Source organism: Garra rufa, chromosome 14, assembly GCF_049309525.1.
Source record: "Garra rufa chromosome 14, GarRuf1.0, whole genome shotgun sequence".
In the NCBI taxonomy this organism is placed as follows: domain Eukaryota; kingdom Metazoa; phylum Chordata; class Actinopteri; order Cypriniformes; family Cyprinidae; genus Garra; species Garra rufa.
The window spans coordinates 8,703,430-8,722,070 of record NC_133374.1 but is presented as its reverse complement, the minus strand read 5'-3'; the positions used below and the strand labels follow the sequence as shown (position 1 = coordinate 8,722,070).

The 18,641-nt window shown below is 37.2% G+C and overlaps 1 protein-coding gene across 5 annotated transcripts in view; it reads left to right on the top strand.

The window, feature by feature from the left end:
- robo2 (roundabout, axon guidance receptor, homolog 2 (Drosophila)) overlaps nt 1–18,641 on the top strand; it is a 67,245-nt gene that overhangs the window by 46,275 nt on the left and 2,329 nt on the right. For 4 of the 5 annotated variants that reach the window (XM_073817303.1, XM_073817301.1, XM_073817302.1 and 1 more), the window contains 7 exons: nt 3,469–3,628; nt 5,342–5,605; nt 7,452–7,660; nt 15,100–15,285; nt 15,831–15,989; nt 16,361–16,615; nt 18,420–18,608. In XM_073817303.1, coding sequence (XP_073673404.1) covers nt 3,469–3,628; nt 5,342–5,605; nt 7,452–7,660; nt 15,100–15,285; nt 15,831–15,989; nt 16,361–16,615; nt 18,420–18,608 — 1,422 coding nt within the window. The remainder of the gene's footprint in view (nt 1–3,468; nt 3,629–5,341; nt 5,606–7,451; nt 7,661–15,099; nt 15,286–15,830; nt 15,990–16,360; nt 16,616–18,419; nt 18,609–18,641) is intronic. The other variant, XM_073817305.1, reaches the window with a different exon arrangement.

Below are 18,641 nucleotides of genomic sequence, written 5' to 3'. Positions count from 1 at the left end.
CCGGCCTGCTTTGGCCTAATTCAGAAAGCGACCTCACGTTTGTCAGTCGGCGTCCCACGACGCCCTTCCTCTCTGTTTTCCTCACATATCTTACGTTGGTAATTTCAGGAGCTGCCCCGACTCCTCAGCAGAGACTCGTTTACATTATTGATGCCCTCTGCTCCACAAACAGAGGGAGAAAGAAAGGAGGAAAGTGAGAGAGGAGTGAGGGAGTGATTGAGTGATCACACCATCTCTCCATTTATTGGCTGATGCCGCGCGTCACCCAGAGGAACGATTAGGAAACCCAATTACTTCCCCCCACTCCAGCCACTTCTGCCTCTGGCCTGTTGTTATTTTTTTATTACTAGCATGCTTTATTCATCTTCGTTTGACACTTCCATCCCTCCGCAAGACTCCTAATGCCTCCCGCTCTCCCTCGCCCGTCAGAACAATAGCGCACCGTCAGCGAGAAGTTCCGCCGATGAGAACGCTCTCTAATAGGCCGGCTGCCGGGAGTATCATAAACGTCAGCCGCCGTATGACAAATCTCCCTTAAACTGTGCATAGCTACGGCTCATCCTCTCACGCTCGCTTTTTCACACTTGTTTTTGCTTTTCTTAAAGGAACAGTGCACCTAAAAATTTTAATTTTGAAAACACTTCAAACCAGTGTGACATTTTTCAATTTGACACACTTTTATTTTTAACATTATACTGGTTTTCCATATCTGGTGTCTCTCTAGGTACTGTGCGAACGTAAAGGACAAAAAAGCATCATAAAAGTGGTCCTTAAGACTGTATTTCAAGTCTTCTGAAGCCATATGTGACCCTGGACCACAAAACCAGTCTTAAGTAGCGCTGTATGGGTCAAAATGATCAATTTTGTCTTTTATGTCAAAAAGTCATTAGGATATTAAGTAAAGATCATGTTCCATGAAGATATTTTGTACATTTCCTACTGTAAATGTATCAAAACTTCATTTTTGAGTAGTAATATGCATTGCCAAGAGCTCAATTTGGACAACTTTAAAGGCGATTTTCTCAATATTTAGATTTTTTTTTTGCACCCTCAGATTTTCAAATAGTTGTATCTCAGTCAAATATTGTTCTATCCTAACAAACCATACATCAATGGGAAGCATATTTGTAGCTTATTTTAGTTTCAGATAATGTATAAATCTCAATTTAAAAGAAAAATTGACCCTTATGACTGGTTTTGTGGTCCAGGGTCACATATGATAGCTTTTTATGAGGAACACGCATTTATTCAACAAAAAGTCACTTGTTTTAATATTATTTATATACAATTATAGTATTTATTACTAGTTTGGAACAACATTTTTCTCAGTTTTCAGATTTATTTTAGTTTAAGGTTTAATATTTTTTTGTTCTTTTGCCATTTTTTATATATTTATTTTAGATTTAACTTTATATTTATTTTTTTCATCTAATATTTATATTTTATTTTATTTCAGCTTCAATTAATTAATAAAAACATTTGTAATATTTTTTATACATTTAAGTTAACAATAACACTGTAACACAATTAACACTGATTAATTGTTGAATAAATTGAACTTACAAGCCAAATCAGCGAGTTTTGTGAGCAATTCAGTTAGGCATGGTTTAAACTGAAATTATCAATAAATCACTTACATTTGGAACTGTTTTTCACACAAACTATTTGTAATTTTTTGTTGCATTTGTGTCTTTTTTGCTGGAACTGCGTTGTTTGACACGTCTCATGAAGTTTCTTAATGCACCAAGAAGAACTAGTTAATAACTATCCATAAATTACTTACATTTGGAACTGTTCTCGACACAAACTTTTATGTTACGTTTGCTTTTTTTTTTAAGCGTGACCAGCTCAGTTATTCAAATTTCTTTATTTGATTTTCACGGAAGAAAGAAAGTCGAATGGTTTTAGAACAACGTGATCGCTTTCATTTTTGGGTGGAATATTCCTTTAAGATTCATAGCTCTTGAATGAGATTCAACATGGCTTTTATGCTGTTTTGAGTATTTTGAGTTAACAATTTTAGGTAACAGTAACAGCACTGATTAAGTCTAGTGTTTAATATACTGAACTCAAAAGCCAAATCAGTCCATTTTGTGAGCAATTAAGTTTTTATGACCTATATCAACTATTAATCATTTGGTTGAACTAGTTCTCAAATGCTGGTCTGAACTGAGTTTTATGAACTTTTATGTTGCATTTGCATCTTTTTTAAAGCGTGACAGCCTCAGTCTTTAATTCAACTCATTGACCAGCACAATTCTTCAAATTTCTCTATTTGGTTTTCACGGAAGAAAGATAGTCGTATGGTTTTGGAACTACCTGATCGTTTTCATTTTTGGGTGGAATATTCCTTTAAGATCCAAGGAAGATGGTCTATTCATAGCCCTTGAATGTGATTCAACATGGCTTTTATGAAGAGTTTCTTGGACTTAATGTATAGCCCTGTCAAAGGCCTGGCATCATATTAAATAACACGATGTTTGAAGCCACAGGGTTGCCTGAATCGGAACATTTCGAGGCGGCAGGGACGATTAGAGGCCATTGGCAGACAGAGGCAGATGATGACAGATAGGATCCCATACAGCTCAAGTGCTGCCAGTGAAGGTTTTCCCCCCCGTTTGCAGTTGGCCGTGTGTCTGACTCCATCAGCCTCAGCTATTTTATGCCTGGCTTGAAACGCGGGAGGATCTGGCAACATGCAGCATTGCACTGGTCATGTCGAGTTTGCCAGCGGCGGCATTAATAATTTACAGTAATGAATCCTGCCGCCTCTGCATGTAGTCTGCGGAGGACACGCATATACATCACTTTCTCGTCCCAAATGTCTTCATCTGGCATTGATGGCCGTTACATTTAGATGGTTTTGTTAATTAGATTGTGACAGAAGGGTGATTAATTACTATCCTTCGTACTAGTTCTTGGGCAAGTGTGTAATTTGCCAAATCTTTTGTCCAGGGAGATTGCGGATGCATAATATTCAAATTCAACAGGCTTTTTTGTCTTTCCGTCTTTGACACATACTGTTTCCAAATAGTAAAGAAAACGAAGAGCATATTCATAGAATAGAATCAGAATTCTAAGCAAAGTTATTCCAGCAAGTTGCATGAATAGCAATCATGGTTAAAAGGAGGTCAAAGGTTTTTTTCAGTAATTTTTTTGAGTCGTCAGCTTCATTGACATGCCATTGACATGCTGCAAACTGTTTCTTTTCACCACACAGCCTTGAGATTGCTTTTACGGTCGTGATGGCTTGGAAACATTTTGAAAGCAGTTGTGTACAGAGGAGTTGTACTTTCTAGCATACAAGCAATTGCGTTTGACAGTGGCATTGCAAGAGCCTTCACTTAGCATAGAGAATTTCAAGCACATGTCATGTGAGGCATAAATCAGTTTTATTTTTAAGGTAAAAACTCATGTGAAATTCTAAATTCAAGCTCTAACAAATATCCCCATCTTTTGCTACTGTAGGTGGGAAAGGCGGAAAGAAGAAGAAGACCAAAGCCAACGCCAAGCCCACCAAGATGAATGGCTCCAACTGGGCTAATGTTCCACTCCCTCCCCCTCCTATCCACCCTCTTCCAGGCACAGAGATGGACCACTATGCCTCAGAGCACCATGACGGAGGAGGGTAGGGTTCAGAGTCACTCATTCAACTATACTTAGTAGTGACAATCTATAGTGGGAATTCAATGGTCACATCTGTTATATCAAGAGATTATAATCCATGTAGTTAAAGGATTAGTTCACTTCCAAAAATTTACAGATAATTTACTCACCCCCTTGTCATCCAAGATGTCCTTGCCTTTCTTTCTTCAGTTGTAAAGAAATTATGTTTTTTCTGAAAAACATTTCAGGAATTTTATATAGTGGACTTCTATGGTGCCCACGAGTTCGAACTTCCAAAATGCAGTTTAAATGCAGCTCTAACCGATCCCAGCCGAGGAAGAAGGGTCTTATCTAGCAAAACGATCAGTTGTTTTCAAATGCACAGTTTATACACTTTTTAACCACAAATGCTCATCTTGTCTAGCTCATCAATGCACATGCGTACTCTGTGCACTCCGGTTTAAGACAGTTAAGGTATGTCGAAAAACTCTTATCTCAGTCCTCTTCAAAATCAACCTACATCACTGTTTTACCTTTTTTTGTAAATGATGCTTGTCCTTCACTTTGTAAACACTGGGTTGGTGCTTCTGCAGCGATGTAGGGTGATTTTGAAGTTGGTGGAGAAAATTAGATGGGAGTTTTTCAACATACCCTAACTGTGTTGAACCGGAGTGCACAGAGTACGCATTGTGCATCGCAGAGCTAGACAAGATGACCATTTGAGGTTAAAAAGTATATAAATTGTACATTTTTTTGAAAATAACCAATTGTTTCACTAGATAACACTCTTCTTTCTCAGCTGGGATTGTTTAGAGCCCTTCGAAGCTGCATTTAAACTGCATTTTGGATGTTTAAACTCGCAGGCACCATAGAAGATTCTAGAAATGTCAAAAGGGTGAGTAAACAATCTGTAAATTATTCTTCTGGAAGTGAACTAATCCTTTAAGCATTGAATTTTTCCAATCAAGTGGTAAAAATGAGTTCTTGCCAGCTAATATATTATCAATAAATCCACTAATGGTATTTATTTATTCCTTAGAGAGTTAATCAAGCCGCCAGCACTAAGTGATTTATTTGTTGTCCATTATAAATAGACGGGATGTAATATTAAAACCCTGTTTGACAAACTGTTCACGCTCAGCAACTTTTAATATACTTTCGCCTCTGTCGGTACTCCACTCTTGCCTGACATCAGCGTCGCCCCATCTGTACAGTTAAAAGAAAACACAAAGGTGGTGATACAAATTAAATACCCTGCTGGAGAGGTGTGCTTGCCTTTCAACCCTGTTAATTTCCATCTCGGAGAGTCATCGGGCTTAATAGGCTCTCTGGCAAATGAGTAGTCTTCTACGCTGTAAATCTCGCCACTGTCTTTAATGGCTTCAGATTAAAACTGTTATGTCCTACGGGATGTGCACTGACAAATTCCTCTAATGAACATTGGCTTTATGACATGTATTATTTCAGCATGTATAAGCACAGTTCTGGGAAATAAAAAAAAAACGCAGTCTGTGTTAAAGAACAAGCAAAGCTGAGAAAATCCCTCTGGATTTTTTTGCATTCAACCCAAGATTTACACCTGAGTCTCGCAATATCCATAACTGTTAGCTAGACTAACATTTCTAAAAAAACAAGATTTGTTTTTCTCATGCCTAACACACAACGGTTAGTGGGGTGCCACAGGGATCTATTCACGGTCCGTTTTCATTTTGTTTTGTATGCTCATCTGTTCCAGATATGATAGTGATGGTTGGGGCCCACCCTTGCCAGTGCAGACGTACCTCCATCAGGGTTTAGAGGATGAGCTGGAGGAAGAGGAAGAACGGGTGCCAACTCCTCCCATAAGGGGTGTTGCCTCCTCTCCTGCAGCAGTTTCCTTTGGCAAACAGTCCACGGCCACACTGAGCCCATCTCCACGTGAAGAAATACAGCCCATGCTTCAAGCCCACCTAGATGAGCTAACCCGTGCTTACCAGTTGGACATGGCTAAACAGACTTGGTAAGATTTTGTTACTGGCTTCCTTTTTACACACACAAACTGAATTAAAGGGGTTTGTTTACCCAAAAATATGACTTTCTTCTTTCAGACGAATCCAATCAGAGTTATATTAAAAATGGTCCTGGCTCTTCCAAGCTGTATGATGGCAGTGGGCAGGTGTTTCTGTTAACCAGTCCAAAACAAGTCTAATAAAGCACATCCATCCATTATAAAAAAAAAAAAAATGCTTCACATGGCTCCAAGGCAGTGTTAATTTTGACAGCAAATTTTGATTTGGTCTTAGTAATAGTCTTTTAATTAAAATGACATTTAGTTTTAATCAAATTTTTTAGTTTTAGTCTAGTTTAGTTGATTAAATCTACAGTAGATTTGGCTAAAATCTAATGGGTTTAGTTACAGTGTAATGCATTTATTAAGCATTTCTCTAAATTTACTCATTGTATAGGTTTAATATTAAGGTTTTATCTTGATAGACACAGATTTAACTGCTGTCACATGCAGCATGCCTACATGCAAATCAATGCATTTCTGTAAGAAAAAAATACATATATGAAACATAATCACTTTTATCTAGCTTGCGCTAACTGTCAAATGTGCAAGCCGTTCCGAGCAGATGACGTAGCACGTATGCATAGCGTGTGTGCTGCTGATCTTGAGAAAACCAACGTTTGTTTACAGGAGCAAAGGAAGCAAAGTTTCTTTACTTTAGCAAAGGAAAACCAGTCTCCTCTTGGCTTATATCAAAATCCTCCAACATTTTTCTTTATAAATCCTCGTTTTGTTCCTCGCTTTGCTCTTTCCTCTGTGCTTCCGCATTCGCAACTTCTCAGTGGCGCACATGCAATGCAGACTTCCTACGTCATCCAACTAAAAGCTAGAGTAAAGTGATCTTTACATTTTAAATATGGATATTTTTCTTACAAAAATGCATTGATTCGCTACAGGAGACCTTTATTTACGCCCTGGAGCCATGTGAAGCATTTTTTATTTTAGATGCATCAACTTTATTGGAGTTCTTTTGGACTGCTGAACAGAAACACCCGCCTACTGCCATTATAAAAAAGAGCCAGGATCATTTTTAAAATAACTCTAATTGGTTTCATTTGAAAGAAGGAAGTCATATACACCTCGGATGCCTTTTGTTGCACCACATTTGTTAGACATTTTCAATAAAAGCATCATTTAAATAAAAAAAAATTGATAGTCGTCTCCTCCAGAATGCATAACGCATACTTATAAAGCCCCCATGCTTCAACCTGTCTTTCCAAGAGAAACCGACTTCCGTTTATTACAGTCGGCACTGTGAGGAAAGGCCTCCACTTGTCAGGAGGAAGATGTCATGTTGCCGCCATAATGAGTATGTTGCTCATAGAACGTTTGTGACGACTGGGAAGAGCCCATAATTATATCCAAATCCTGGCACAGACCACATCAAAGCAGGAGTAGCAGCACTGCACAAACACACACCAATACACATATATATAGACACACAGTAGGGCTGTCATCGAACCTAGCTGTCTAGTTGGTGACAGCCACAGCAAAGACATGCCTGTGGTGGTTGCCATTGTATCCTCCTCAAGCTGCAATTAGTAGGTCATTGTGTTAACATGCAAACCGTGGCACTGCTGAATTAGCCGAATTGTCCCAATTCATCGGAGAGATGACAAGGAATGTTCTAGGAATACCAAATTTCGCCTGACAGACAGCACACCCCACGCATTTCTCTTTTGTCTAGGCTTGTCGCTCATTGACACCCTTTGTCTCCCGCTGACAACCCTTGAAGCTCTTGCTTGGTTATGCAAAAAAGCGTGGTATGCTCTTGTTTGACTTCTTGAATTCTCCGTAGGCACATGCAGGGTGGGCCTTACCCGCCCCAGGCCCCCGCACCACCCGTGGGCTACATCTCCAGCACCCTAGTGTCCGATATTGAGACAGACCTCCCTGACGAAGACGACGATGAGGAGGAGGACGAAGGATATGAGATGTCGCCGCCAATTAGGGGCATCGAACACACGCCAGGCTCCAGCATGGACAACTTGGACAGCTCTGTTACGGGTAAGCGTACATTTTTGTGATTAATTTCTTTTTCTACTTTGAAGGAACATTCTGAAGTTCTTCAAAAAGAGCATTAAGCCCTTATCTAAACTTTGAACTACTCAGTTTGGCGCACAGTTAGATGTCCAGTTGAGATTGCGTTCTTTCAATGCAGGGGTGGTCATTTGCTCATTATCTCATCCGTCTGGGGTTTCCATCTTTTGCAAATCATTTCAAGACTCAAGTCAAGACACAAATCGATATAATTTCTTATTTAAAAACTTAATTAAAATGCAGTCCATTTGGTCAGAGACACCAAACGATATGATCTACCCACATTATCGAATTACAATTCAACAGCATGTGCGGCGCAAAGATAAGACAATAAAACAGAGGTACTGATCTCTAATCTAAAAGCAGCATATTTCAGTCCAGCGGGCACTTTGAGATTGCACTGCCGATGTTTATATGGGAGCCGGTCATGGTTTATTCACGTGTGTACCGCATGTGGTGGCTTTGTTTGCCCTAGCATGGTAAAATACTGTTTTGCTCTGCTTGTCTGCAAACAGCACCATTGTTTGTCATTATGCTCACGTGTGTGGCGGGCGCTTGTGTTTATCACCACCTCACCTGAAAACGGGCGCAGTGAAATCCAGTTTGTTCAGGCATTTGGGGAAAAACTCTAATCACCATTATGAGAAGAAACGGGCAAAGCAAAGGGGGCAAGTGAGTATATATGTGGGATATTCTAGTGATATTGTAACTCCAACCATTTCACTGTATCGCTCTACTTGTGGTATTTACTCATGGTTAGTGTCACGGTGGACGCTCAAATCTGCTTTGATTTTATATATAATTCTGTTTTGTGTCACGGAATGTAATTTTAAGTGTTTTTTTAGGCTAGAATGTACTTGTTTAGATTTCAAATATGCAGTATCTGCATATGCAAATATCTATTTTTATTTTGAAAAAATTCGGAAATGCAAGCTCCAGGGCGTCAGCAGCCGTTTGGAACTCATGAACCCGCTGAGAGCAGCCTCACCTCGGCCAGATGTCCTCGAATTTGCCGCTGGCTCTGATGTCTCTATAGGGGTAAAACATAAGATATAATTTGTTTTGGGTAAATCTAACAGGCAGTCTTTGGTTTCATTAACCATTTTTTTTTCTATAGCAAATAGTTTTGGCTGAGGGCATATTTTATGTAACTTCAGTATATCAGAGCACCGCTTTTGTACTTTTGACGGAATTAATATTGACTGTTTAATTAATATTAATATTCAATAAATAATATTTTATATAAATAATAGTAGTATTTAGTATTGGGAAACGGTGTGTGTGGTCGTGATGGTGATATTAGTTGCATTGTTTTGCCAGTAGATGGCGACAAGATGCGTCAGTGAGCAGTGAAGACTTTTATATTGAAAGAGACTGAAACAGGGTTGTAAACAAGGAAGTAATTTTTATTTTTAACAACACACTGAGACGCACCCAACAAATGCACCGAGCAGCACTGTCATTGAATTGAATTTATTAAAAATGGTATTTTGTTTAGCAGAAAAGTGACAGTAAAGTCAGGCTGCAACGATTCCTCGCATTCCACATATTAAACCCATTTAAAAATCATAATAAAGAATAATACTATTAAGAATTCAAAAACGCTATGATTCAGTTAAATAAATATAAATGCAAACACAGGAGAATACATCAATATTGTTCTCAATATGCTAACTGTTCATCGCAATTTTCCACATATTGTCCACATATTTATGAAAGGCAGTAGCTTTTCTATCATAAAGAAATTGCCGAATATTAAATATTAAATGCACATTTGAATTAAATGTTGTTTAGATTGCGTAGTAAAGTGTAAAAACAGTGGTCAGGCCGTTGACGCCCTCTTCAGGCATTTGTTATATTGCGTAATGTACATTAGCTCTATTGTTTATACTACGTTATGTGTTTAAACAGATTTTATTCGGTAAAACTATGGTTTTACTTGCTTTTGATACTTTATTTGAACAAATTATTATTGCCTCATTGCTATTAAATACATATTTTAAGTCATTTTAAAGACTATTGTTCACTTAGGTCGGTTTTTAATACTTTAAAAATAATTACAATTATCCGATTACTCAATTAATCGTCAGGATAATCAACAGATTATTCAATCATTAGAGACAGCCCTACAATAAAGATTTCTATTTCAAATAGAAAATAGTTATTTAAAATAGTCAATTCCACAATATTACTGCTTTTACTGTGTTAGTATTATTATTCTATATATGGCGAAATAGAAGCAATTTTACTCAAGCACAGCTTTCATCGCCAACATTTTCCCTTGAAGATTTTGAATAAATCTCACGTTCATGGCTCCATTTCCCCATTGAAGACAGGAGGCACCATTTCCATTTTACAACTTATTGAAAGGGTTTTATGGGCCGTCTGTCATCGGGGACACGTGAAGGGTATGACATTGCGGGGTTAGAAACTAAAAGTCCTCTGTTCTCCAATTTACCACAGGTCTGAGACTAAATGGGCCAGCGGTGTTGCTCTAATCAGACAGAGACGTATTTATTATCGTTGTACTTGTATGCTTGGGTGCATAGATAGATCTGAGTCTCTTTGGCTGGACTGGACCTCTGAGCTGCATTTTTGCCTGAACGCTGTAGCACTGGTCGTCTCTGACATCTCTTTGGACTGAGATATCTGCTGAAACACAAAGCAAGTGCTGTTCAGTAATGGCCGTGTCCTCCTGTAACACTCTCAACAGCTTGCTCTCACGGCTTTCTTCCACCATCGTCCTTTGTTTTTGCCCACAGCAGAACCAAACTGACACTACAGTCGTGCCGGGTTACTTGCAGACCCGGAGGCGGAGATTTGTCCTTTCTGAAGAGAATAAAACAGCTTAGACCGCTGTTTCTGATTCCAGATCGCTGCAACAATTTTGCTTGATACACAATCCATGAGTTTGTGAAAAAGTAAGGGTGTTTTATGGGAGTTGTAATGCGAGTAGTGAGCTCACTGTCCTGCTCCACTTTGCTCCCGTAAACCCTTGCACCGACGGAGGTCACGTGTCCCGAGGCGGGCGTCTCCGCCTACTCGTCAAGGGGAATGATTACGATGCTTAACGATATGCAGATGAAGGCTCGGGGCAGTATAAATCAGCTTTAGTGGCAGCAGGGTGTTGGATGTGTTTTACAGTCTTGCGTAACTCCATTTAGCCAAGCAGTGAATATTAACAGTGAATTTATCGGAACGGAAAGACGCTTCGATGGTGTCAAAAACAGCCGTTATTGAATTCATAAAATGTCAGATTTTGTATTTATAGTAGCTACAGTATTTTAGCTTCAAACGTTGCCGTTTGTGACTGCCAACTCCAAATTAGCAACAATTTGTGGGTAGTTCTCTTCATGGTAAACCACGCTGCATAAAAACATTCGGGTTTGTGAACGCGCTCCAGAATTTGTGTTGGCCGGAGGATTGTTATTGTTTTGCAGCTGCCAGCATTATTATACGGTGAAGAGTGAAAGCGTGGTATTTTCGGGGATCTGTTTTAGGTGGCTGGTTGTTAGAGAGGATGTCGTCTCTGGAGGAGGCGCTGAGGCGTAGTGCAGGTATTCTGCAGGAGCTGTCCTCTCTGATGTGGAGCTCTGTACCCGCCTCTGTCTCCGCCAGCACATCCAATTCATTATATGCAGTCTTGCTTTGCTGAGAGACAGTCTCGAGGGACTCAACTTTTTTTTTTTTTTTTTTTGGCGAAACAAAGCCGTATGCAGTTTCTGAGGAAATGAAAAGGAAAAGACTGCTAGGAAGATTTTTTTTTTTTTTTTTGGTCTGCATTATATTCTTTTCTCTTTTAGACAAGAGAAACAAACTAAATTTATGTTGGTGTTTTGAATCCTTTATATTTGCAGGTATTATAATAGGATTTTTAAGGGTTTTATATGCTAGCAATAAGCAGTATTTACTTTACACTATGAATATAGTGTTGCAGATTTAAATTATATACTTATATAGGTAAAATATTAAATTTATTAATTAAAATTATTATTAATAATAATACAATTAATATTTTTAATAAAAATATATTATATGTTAGTAGTAGTAGTGTTATTTTTTATTTTAATAATGATAATAATAATATAATTATCATTATTCTTAATTCAATAATATAAATATCATTATTATATTATTAATAATAATAATAATAATAATAATAGTAATAATTGTGATAATAATAATAATATATTTTATTAGTTTGAATAATAATTATAATTATTATATTTTTTGTTGTTTTTATTATTATTAATAATATTTTTATTAGTTATTTTATTAGTAGTAGTGGATTTAAATTGTTTTTTAAACAATAATAATATTATTATTGCTGTTGTTATTTTTATTAATAATAATATATTTTATTTGTAGTAGTGGATTTAATTTTAATAATAATAATCCTCATTATTATTGCTTAATAATAAAAAAATAAATTTTATTAGTAGTTGTAGATTAATGTTTTTAATAATAATAATAATAATAATAATAATAATAATAATCATTATTATTGCTGTTTTTATTATTATTATTATTATTATTATTAATGATAATTGTTATTAATAACATATTTTATTAATAGTAGTAGATTATTTTTTGTTTTAATAATAATAATGATGATAATAAGTTACAGATTTTTAATAATTATAATAATACCAATTATTTTTATTATTATTATTAATAATACTACTACTACTACTAATAATAATAATAATAATAATAATAATAATAATAATAATAATAATAATACTATTTTATTAGTAATAGTATTTTTAATAATAATAATAATTTATTGTACAAATAAATATTTATTTTTTATTAGTAGTAATGAATCATTTTTAAAGCAGCATTTTTATGAATATAGTGTTTTATTATTATTAATGATAATTATTAATAATATATTTTATTAATAGTAGTAGATTATTTTTTGTTTTAATAATGATAATAATAAGTTACAGATTTTCAATAATTATAATAATACTAATTATTATTATTATTTGTATTACTACTACTACTACTACTACTACTACTACTACTACTGCTAATAATAATAATAATAATAATAATATTTATTGTTAGTAGTGTGTTTTAACAATTGATAATAATGATAATAATAATAATTTATTTTATTAAATATTATTTTTTTATTAGTAGTAGTATCATTTTTAAAGCTGTGATTTGTTAAACTATAAGGATTACTCTTATTCTTTTGGATGTTTTTTTTTTTTTTACTTTTTCTTGCATATTAGTCTGGAATGTTAAGTATTCTATCATTGACAAACTCTGACAATACATGTCATAAATCTGTCACCGAGACCTAATTAGCTCGATGTTAAATCTCAAACATTCTTAAAAACCAGACATATTACCCAGACATCACCAGTAACCACTGTAACCCTCTTAACTTTCCTCTCGGATCATTAAACAATAGTCGTGCCATCTCACATCAGTTTCCCTGAGGATGTTTGTGCCGGGTTGCCATCAATCAAAAAAAGTCATGCCATAAATCTGACAAGTGCCAAAGAAGAAGAACAGCACGTAGCCGTGTGGTTGCTTTGATCATGCTGCGTGTTTCCGTGTGCGATATCAGCTGCTTCACCTCAGGCCACGCGCAGGTGCGTGCTTTCCTTCCCATCACAGCAATCAAAAGGAAGTGAGGTCGTGATGTGTAGTCAGGTGGCGGGTGTACGTTCATATGAAGGATGAAAGTAGGATATGTTACTGAAAGAAAAAAAAATCTAACAGCTTGGATTAGTGAACCAAAATTATTAAATGTTGTTAATAAATTATGCATGTAATGTAATAGCGATTCATTGACTCAAGCCTTAATTCTGTATTTTTTATGTTTTTCTTTTCATGTTTTTCTTTTTTCATTTTGCCTCATGTTTTGAATTGTTCTTGTTGTCTTTAATTTGTTTTGTCTTTTTGTGTTTTGTGTTTTTTTTTTTTTCCATATTCTACTCTGAGTCATTATGTTTTAATTTGTATTTTTAGTTCGATGTGATTTTTTTTTTTTTTTTGTCTTTTATTGTTTGGCACTTTTTAGTTTTTTCTGTTTTTGTTTGTTTGTTCTGTATTTTTGTGTATGTGTGTTTGATGTGATTTTTTTGTTGTTTGTTTTTTCTTAGTTCTTCAGTTTGTTTTTGTCTTTGTTTCTTTTTCTTTTCTTGTTTTTCTTTTTCATTTTACCTCATGTTTTTTGTTGTCTTTAATTTGTTTTGTTTCATCTTTTTAATGTATTTTTCTTTGTTTTTGTTTGTTTGTTTAGTCATTTTGTTTTCATTTGTATTTTTTGTTTGATGTGGTATTTTTGTTGTTTGTTTTGTTTTCTTTTGTTTTATCTTTATTTTTATGTTTGTTTGTTTTGTGTTTCTTTTCACTTTTGTTTTCTCATTTTCTTTCGTTTTGTCTCATGCTTTGTATTGTTTTTGTTGTCTTTAATTTGTTTAATTTAGTCTTGTTTTTGTCTGTTTTTTTTCTGTATTTTTGTTTGTCATATGCCACTCTTAGTCATTTTGTTTTCATTTTTATGTTTTTGATTCTTTTGTTCTTTTATTTTTATTTTCTTGTTTTCCGTTGCCTTGTTTTGTTTTGTATTGTTTTTGTTTTGTTTTCTGTTTTTGTTTGTTTGCTTGTTTTTTCTACATTTGTGTTTTCAATATTCTATTCTCAATCATTTTTTTGTATATTTAGTTTTTTCTGTTTTCTTTTGTTTTATCTTTGTTTTTCTGTTTGTTTGTTTTGTCTTTGTTTCTTTTATTTTTGTTTTCTTTTTCTTTCATGTTGCCTCATGTTTTGTATTGTTTTTGTTGTCTTTAATTTGTTTTGTTAAATCTTTTTCAATGTTTTTTTTTTTTTTGTTTGTTTTTTTGTTTGTTTGTTTCTGTATTTTGTGTGCTTGGGTGTTTTGATTTTTTGTTTTGGCTGTTGTGTGTTTTCTCCATATTGTACCCTGCTTATTCATTTTGTTTTCTTTTGCATATTCTGTTTGATGTGCTTTTTAGTTTGTTTTTCTTTTGTTTTATCTTTATACTGTGTGCCTTGTGTGTTTCTGCTGTTGTGTGTTTTCCATAATCCACCCTCCTCAGTCATTTTGTTTTGGTTATTAGTTTCCTAACAATGCCAATACTCACTAATTATGAAGGTGGCTGACTTATCTCTTATCAAACATAACTCACCTGTACTATATAGCACATCTTTATTCACATAAGAGAATAATCATTTCCAGCACACCAAAACCCCATTATATTATTCTGATAAATTTAGTTTGCCATTCGCCGTTATAAAGGCATCAATAATTTATTAGCATTTAAATATTAATAAAATAAAATCTCAGAGTACGTCCTACTTTTCCGGAATTTAAAACTAGCAAACCTGGTCAGTCTAACACCCATATGGCCGCTCCCCTCCAGGCTCCATGGTGAACGGTTGGGGCTCGGCTTCAGAAGATGATGACAGAAACTTCTCCAGCAGAAGGTCTAGTGCCGGCAGCTCCTCTGACGGCTCGCTCTTCACCCATTGCAGCTTTGCACGAGCCCTGGTGGCAGCCGCAGACAAGGCTGGTTACCGTCTGGACGGCACCAGTCTAAGCAAGAGAGGTCGGTTTGGAGGAATTTGAGTCTGGAAGTCTGGCGTTTCCTGACTGCAATATGGCGCACTCTTAACAGAATGATGCTTATTTTCTGCTTTCTGAATTTATGTTGGAAAACTCTTGGTGAAGCAGCATGGTGCAAATACTAACATCTGTATGGATTTTGCTTGGTGGATTTGGCTAGCGACGGCTGTTTTCATTTAACAGGGTTTTGGTCTTTGGCTTTCAGTGAAGTGATTCAGTTTACAATGCACAATGACGCTGATGTCTTCAGATTCCTTTATTACACTTCGGGTTTGACTTCATGCCTCGTTTCTGACTCTATAATGATCTTCATAAAACCATTTCCACAATATTAAACCTTTTCTCCAACAGGCTTTGCCATAGAAATGAAATGTATTGATTGATTCTCCTGCTTCTGAATCAAACTAACAAGCTATCCGCCCTCCTCCTGAGCATCCTGTCGTGCTTCCCTTTCAAGATTCGTTTTTCATCTCTGTGAGTAGTGTTTCGATGACATTATGGGCTAACCAAGGTTCTCTCTCCCTGCAGATAAAGGTCTACCTCATAGACCTCGTCCTGCTAGCCCGTTCTCCACAGATGGAAGCACGGTGGGCACACATAGCCTGGGTCACCAGCGGGCAGCGAGGCCCACCCGCAAACACAAAGGCCCTGGCACTGCCCCGCATCGCCGCGATGCCAGCGCTGATGGTGAGGCTTAGTCCATTTTTTACTTAATAGATCATTCCAAAACCTGGTTTAGTTGAAGCACAGATTCATTGCTTTGATTTAGACCACTTTTGAAGACCAAAAAGATAGCAGTAGATAGCAGAGCTCTCTTGCATGTTTTATTGAATTAATGTGAAAGTCAGCATTGGTTAAAGGAGACAGATGGGGTCATAAGCAAATGCATGTAACAATAGCTAATATCCAAGCCATTATAATCATTTATCAAACAGAATGAAATCAATATTACCCTTTTGAGGGCATTTATGTAGATACAAAAGACACCTACTGTCAAATGATGATAAATGCCATACCTATTGTTTGAATTTAAATGGCCCTTCTTGCTTCTTTCCCAGATCTGCCTCCTCCACCAGAGCCTCCACCCTGCCAGACAGCCCGTGTCCAGGGTGCGAGGCACATGCCCAACCCCGCTGACCGGAAGGCTTCCTCCTTGGAGAGGCAACCCATGATGAGCCTGGAGGAGATGAAAAGTTCCTTGGACCGGCAGGCCCGAACCTCACTGGAGCGCCACCAACAAGCCCAGGAGAGACTGGGATCCATAGAGAGAGGAGAGGAGAGCAGAAGAGGGCAGAAAAATGGTCCTGTTTCAGGTAGGGACAATTGATGGTTTACCTTTAGCTCTGTTGACACAGTGATATCTTAAATTGGAGGAACAACATTAAAATCAGTGTTAGATTTTGAATACTGGTTTCACTTGTTCACCTTGTCCAACAAGGGATTCTTGGTCAGCCAGCTTCTAAGAATCCAAACCAGCACAGGCCAGAAGTGTCTAATCCTGCTTCTGGAGGGCCAATGTCCTGCTTGTCCAGAAAGACATTTTGGTTAACCGGCTTCCAAAATTTGAATGGTTCACTAGACTAGCTCCAAACCAATTCATGCCTGGACTTGGTCTTCAGCACCAAGACCACATTGGTCAACCAGCTTGTCCTGAAGGAACTGTTCAGTCAATCAGTCAATTAGACCAGCACCAAAGTAATGCTTACAAACTTACGCCTGGTCTAGGTCATCAGCCCAAAAAAACACCTTGTCCAGAAGAACAATTTGGTCAACCAGCTTGCAAATGAATGGAACTAGTCCAGCTCCAAACTTAGTGCTAACCAACTTTTGCCTAGACTTGGTCTTTAGCAGAAAAACCACCTTTGTCAACCAGCTTGTCCAGAAAAACAATTTGGTCAATCAGCTTCTAAAATTTGAATGGTTCACCAACTAGAACAGCATCAAACTAGTGCTAACCAACTTTTGCCTGGACTTGGTCTTCAGCACCAAGACTACCTTAGTCAACTAGCTTATCCAGAAGAACAATTCGGTCAACCAGCTTCCAAAATTTTGAATAGTTTACCAACTAGACCAGCACCAAACTTACTGCTAACCAATTATGCCTGGACCAACACCATGTTAGTCAACCAGCCTGTACAGAAAAACAAAAATTTGAATGGTTCACCTACTAGACAACCACCAAACTAGTGCTAAATAAAATATGCCTGGACTTGGTCTTCAGCACCAAGACCACTTTAGTCAGCCAACTTGTCCAGAAGAACAATATGGTCAACCAGCTTCCAAAATTTGAATGGTTTACCAACTAGTGCCGGTCCAAACCAGCTGCTTTTTTTAAGCAGGTTAATGGACATCAGAAATGCATTGCATTTTTGGTGTTTTAAATTGATGATGAAATATGTCTTCATGAAAGCCCTGAGCCTGATCTTACATGTCCATATGAGTTAAATCAGCCTGGCAGAGTAAACATGCTCTTAATTCAGTAGAGCAGGTCCGTAAAATATTATCTTGCTATCGTGGTCATCAGAGGCAGATGTTTGACAGCACCAGCTGTGGACCCTTGGCGTTCATTTACGGTGCCTGCTGTAAGGAGGCCAAGCTGGAGCAAACAGATTGCCTTGTCTCCCCCTCTTAGTGAGCTCTTCCATGGCCAACACCGGCCTTCTCCAGGAACCAGCAGACAGGAGGCACACTTAGCTGCACAGATGTACTCTAATCGTTCCAGCCCTCGTTTTTCACTGTATACACACACACGCTGCAATAAAGCCGAGCTCCATCTGTGCCTGTCTGATCATTAGGATCCACCATTCTGGGTTTCCAGCCCAAACGAAGCATAAAGAACCAGGCCTGGATCTGGCTCGTCACAGAGAGGGGTGTGGGTTGGGCAACCCGTATGCTTTGGTCTCATATGTCTTCATTTTCATCTTAAAATTCAATGTGGAGATTCGTTTAGCCATTGGAGCATATTGCTAATGAGTAGGGTTTGGTCAAAGCTGGCAAGAGTTGGTCACCTTGGTATTAGTCAAAAAGAAACCAATCATGAACATGTTCCAAACTGGAAGAGCTAAAAAAGATTTATTTGCCACTAAGTGTATGGTTTGGATGTTTGTATGTTTTCAGAAGAGGCTATATTGCCATACAACAAACCATCATTCCCATCTCCCGGGGGCCACAGCTCATCTGGGACGGCCTCCTCAAAAGGGTCAACGGGTCCTCGTAAAGGTGAAGGGACAAGGGGACAGCACCAGCGCTCTGAGCAGGGCGAAAGCAGCTACATGGGGACCAATGCGCAGTACTCTGGAGAGTTATGTGAGTCCAAGTTTGAAACTTGTTGGTTTAAAA